We start from the raw sequence: 5,198 nt of genomic DNA on the forward strand, positions 1-5,198 counted from the left end.
TTGGCAATGAAATTATTATTATTATTATTTATTTATTTATTTATTTTATATCTTTTTGAGACAGGGTCTCCCTGTAGCCCCAGCTGTCCTGGAACTCACTGTGTAGACCAGGCTGGCCTTGAACTCACAGAGATCCGCCTGCCTCTGCCTCCCCAGTGCTGGGATTAAAGGTGTGCGCCACCACGCTGGCTGAAGTTATTTTTTTTTAAAAACCATATAAAATTACCTTCAAGCTGTGTCTGTATATATGAAACACAACTGAAATTTTTGTTTAAACTTGGATCTCATCCCATTGATACCTTATTGTAAATATTCCCAAATCTAAAAAGTTTCCAAAGTCTGAAACACTTGTGGTACCAAGCACTTAGTTTAAGGGATACTCAACCTGTGTCTTGTTGAAATGATGCTAAGTTATTTAAAAATATAAATATAAATATGATTTGATATAATATAGTTAAAAAGTTAAACAAAGGTACTGGTATAATATTTTGAGGATTATTTTTAGAATAGGAGGTGACCTCACCTCTGATATTTACTTAGCCATCAATGTATTCTACAGACTGAATTGTCTGTTAGTTTAAATAACGGCATTTTATAAGTTGATTTTTCAACTCGTTCAAGTTAGTATGATGTATTACTAGAGAGCAAAAGAACAATTTCTGTGTGAGTTTTAGATTAAAGCTTACCAAGTAAATAGGATTTGAACTGTTCTGGTCTATTGACCTACCTATAGATATGAGTGTTATTGTTTACCCTGAGTGTTGTCCTGTTTCAGAAGTCTACTTCTTCCCCAGTGAAGTCTACTACATTCATCACCAATACTAAAAATTGTGAAGTACAAAATCCTGATCTACTTCAAAAAAGTATTAGTCCGCTGAAAACAGAGTTATTGAAACCAGTTGTGAAGTCAGCTTTATCTCAGACAGTTCATTCCAAAGAAGAAGCAAACAGAGAAATTTGTCTGCAGTCCCAACCCAAAGACAAATCTACAACACCAGGTTAGGTGTCTAAAACTGTTGACTATGTTGAAGATATTTATTTTTTACATTTCATTTAATGTTTATTTATTCTGTTTTTTTGTTTGTTTTTGAGTTGCAGTCTTGTTATGTATCTCAAACTGGCCTGGAAGTTACAATGTAACCCAGGTTAGCCTCAATCTTAAGATCCCCCTATCTTTTTGGGGGGAGCTTTTTGAGACAGGGTCTCCCTGTAGCCCCAGCTGTCCTGGAATTCACTATGTAGACCAAGCTGGTCTTGAACTCTCAGAGATCCACCTGCCTCTGCTTCCCGAGTGCTGGAATTAAAGGTGTGCGCCACCATGCCTGGGAAGATTCCCCTATCTTAACCTCCAGAGTGTTATGATTAGGCAGGCATGTGCCACAATGCCTGGTTCTAAACATTTTATTTTGTTTTTGTGTTTATTTTTATTTGACGTGAATGAGTAGTTTGCTCGCATGTATGTAAGTGCACTATGTACATGCAATGCCTGAAGAGTCTCTGGAATTAGAGTTATGGACGGTTGTTAGCTACCATATGAGTGCTAGAAACGGAACCTCAATCCTCTCCAGCCCTAGTTTTCAGCATTTTAGATATCCACTTGTGAATGGTAGAGTGTTAGTTTATTCCAAATGAGATTTCTTATTGATCTTTTTTATTTATTTATTTTTTTGGTCTTTTTGGTCTTTGTATGAGGGGTATTTTGTTTTGTTTTTAAAAACAGGGTCTCACTATGTAGTCCTGACAGGCCTGGAACTGACCAGGTAGAACAGTTTGGCCTTGAACTCACAGAACTCCATCTGCCTCTGCCTCCTGAGTGCTAGGACTAAAGACATGCACCACCACACCTAGCTCCTATGTGCTATTTTATATCAAAAAACGTAAAAAAAAAAAAAAAAAGCATATTTAAACTGTTAAAATGTAACAAGTTAAATATTTTTATCAGAAAAGGGCTAATCTACATTAACGAATGTAATAAGAGTCCAATAGGAAAACTAGGCCAAGTGGCACAAATCTATCATCTCAAGGCTGGGGAGGTGAGGGCAGATCAATAATTCAAGGTCCTCTTTGATTACATTAGCAAGTTCCAGACCAGCCTGGAATATATAAGACACTATCTTTTAAAACAAAGATCAGGGCCAGGCGTGGTGGCACACACCTTTAATCCCAGCACTCAGTGCAGAGGCAGGCCAGCCTGGTCTACATAGTGAGTTCCAGAACAGCTGGGGCTATAGGGAGACCATGTCTCAAAAAAGACACACACACAAAAAAAGTATGGTGTAAAATATATGATGATAGAATTTATTGTGCACTGTAACTCTGTGTGTGTGTGTGTGTGTGTGTGTGTGTGTGTGTGTGTTTTGTATGTGTGATCCATACACCTGAGTTCATAGGTGCATATACATGTGAAGGCCAAAGGAGGGCATTGGGTATCTGTCTCTATTGTTCTCTGTTTTCTCTTGAAACTGATTCTCATAGAATGATTGAATGGGAAACTGCCTTTTGGCTAGGCTGGCCAGCCAGTGAGCTCTTGTGATCCACCTATCTCCTCCCTCCAAAGTTAGCATTACAAGCACATGCAGCCCTGCCCAGTTTTTTACATGGATGCAGGGGATTCAAACTCAGTTTCTCATGCTTGCAGAACAAGTGCTGTTACCTGCTGAGCCATCGTGCATCCTCTCTCCCCACTTTTTTTTTTTTTTTTTTTTAAAGACAGGCTCTCATGTATCTCAGGCTTCTCTTGAACTTGCTATATAGCTCCGGACAACTTTGGACTTCTGATCCTCCTGCCTCCAGCTTCTTAGTGTTAGGATTACAGGCACGCACTACCACACTTAGTTTATGCAGTGTTGGGGATAGAACCTAGGCATTCCTGCATTCTATGTAAGCACTCAACCAACAGAGCTATAGTCCTAACTCATGTTTAATTTCTTGAAAATATAACCTTTCTAGAAACTAGAGTTCATATGGAGGAAAGTGGACAGCAGTGAGAGCGACATAAGTCATTTCTAGATGTGTTAAAATGAGGACTGGAGAAGAGGGGTTGGAGCTCAGTGGTGGATCACTTGCTTGACATGCTCAAGGTCCTAAGTTCATCCCTAGCATTATGGGGAGTAGGGGTTGGGAGGACTACAGAAACAACAGAAGCAGAAAAGAAGCAATTATAAGATCTCTGCATGGAATCAGACTAGTTCTTTTTCCCAGTTTTCTAAAGATTTAAGACAGGTATGAAACTTGCTTTGTATTATTCTTGATTACGGGATATAATCAGAATCACATTGCTAGCACCTTAGATATATGTGATTGAGATGTTTCTTTGTATTCTTAATGAACCCTACTTTGATATATGACATGAAGTGGGAAGAAGTGACAGGAGGAGTCCAACTATAGCCATATGTCAAACTCTGCCAATTGCTTTTTTTGTTTTCTTCAAATAAAATTGTATTAGAATAGCTGTATCTATCTGTTTTCCTGTTTTCCTGTGGCTTCATTCAGTCTATAATGCAGAATTGAAGTGTTGCGAGAGAGTCCATATGAACCACAAAGCCCCAAGTATTTACTATCATGCTCCTTACAGGAAGATATTGCCAACCTGTGAGACATATAAGCCTATTTTTAAATAATACAACCTACTGATGGAGATGGATATATATATATTCCATTTGCTTTGCTACAAATCTACTTTATATTATTTCAAATAATACTCTTTTTTTGTTTGTTTTGGTCTTTTTGAGACAGGGTCTCCCTGTAGCCCCAGCTATCCTGGAACTCACTATGTAGATCAGACTGGCCTTGAACTCACAGAGATCCACCTGCCTCTGCCTCCCCAGTGCTGGGATTAAAGGCCTGTGCCACCATGCCTGGCCGCAAATAATACTCTTTAAGACTATAAAAGCAAAACATTCTTTTGATAAGGTGGTTAACTCAGGATTTTTCTTTTTTTCTAAAAAATTTAAATCAGGAGCCAGGCATGGTGGTGCACGCCTTTAATCCCAACACTTGCGAGGCAGAGGCAGGTAGATCTTTGTGAGTTCAAGGTCAGCATGGTCTACATAGTGAGTTCCAGGCCAGCTGGGGCTACAGGGAGACCCTGTCTTAAAAAGACAAAAAAAAAAAAAAACAACAAAAAAAACCCAAACAAAAAAAATTAAATTAAATGTGTTTGTAACATATTTGATTTGCACAAAAAACACAGAACTATATGTATTAATTGAATACCATGGGATCATTTCTCTTAGGGGTAGGAGGTAAAAAAAATCCTAAATATTCATATGCTAGACTTCTCCCAAACAAATTACAATAAATTGGACTTTAGAAATGCCTAAGTGCCTACAAATTTTTATGACCAGGATGTTTATTGGTTATGGTAGGTTGGTAATTCAGATATAGTTAATTTCCAATCAGTTAAAATCTTTTGTAAAAATTTGTTTTAATTTGTGTGTGTGTGTGTGTGTGTGTGTGTGTATGTATGTATGTGTATATGTGTATGTATGTGTATGCATGCCATGGCCTGAGTGGTCAGAGGACAGCTGTTCTGAGGTCGCTTCTCTCTCCCCGCCTTGTTTTTTTGAGTCAGGGGCTCTGGTTATTTCTGCTGCTGTGGTGCAGATCAAGTTGCCAGCTACTTTTCCTGTTTCTCCTTCCCATCTCACCTCAGAGTGCTGAAGTTGGGTTACAGATGGGAGCCACTACATCCAACTTCTTACATGGGTTTGGGGGATCAAACTCAGGTTGTCAGGGCTGCATGACAAGCATTTTTACCAACTGAGCCACCTCATTGGCTCCTATTTCTTTTTAAATTCTTTTTGAGACAGGATCACCCTGTAGCCCCAGCTAGCCTAGAACTCAATGTAGACCAGGAACTCCTAGAGATCTGCCTGCCTCTGCCTCCCAAGTGCTGGGATTAAAGGCGTGCATGATCATGCCTAGCTTTTCATTGAGTTTCTTACAGGCCACATATCATTGGGTTATGTTTTGGCATTGATTCAGTCAGTCAGGACTGTTTGCTTGACCTAGTTAGTCTATTTATTTATAAGAATACTGTAAATGAGGAAGGATTTACCCTTAGTATTTTGTAAGATGTATTCTATTTGATTGACATATCATTTGTTCCATTATTCCTCTTTTGCTTGTTTTTATGGTTTAATGATTAATATTTGATTCATTTCTATGGTTCTTTTGTGTGTCTACTTCGCTAGTAA

General features: G+C 38.6%; 1 protein-coding gene across 1 annotated transcript in view; it reads left to right on the plus strand.

Moving 5' to 3' along the window:
• The window catches only part of Anln (anillin actin binding protein), a 90,698-nt gene that overhangs the window by 16,709 nt on the left and 68,791 nt on the right, over positions 1–5,198 (plus strand). Inside the window, 2 exon segments of the mRNA XM_029558980.1 lie at positions 776–998; positions 4,347–4,363. Of these exon segments, the coding sequence (XP_029414840.1) occupies positions 776–998; positions 4,347–4,363 (240 nt within the window).

This window comes from Nannospalax galili, unplaced genomic scaffold (assembly GCF_000622305.1).
Source record: "Nannospalax galili isolate Female #2095 unplaced genomic scaffold, S.galili_v1.0 scaffold1149, whole genome shotgun sequence".
NCBI classification, from domain to species: Eukaryota; Metazoa; Chordata; class Mammalia; order Rodentia; family Spalacidae; genus Nannospalax; species Nannospalax galili.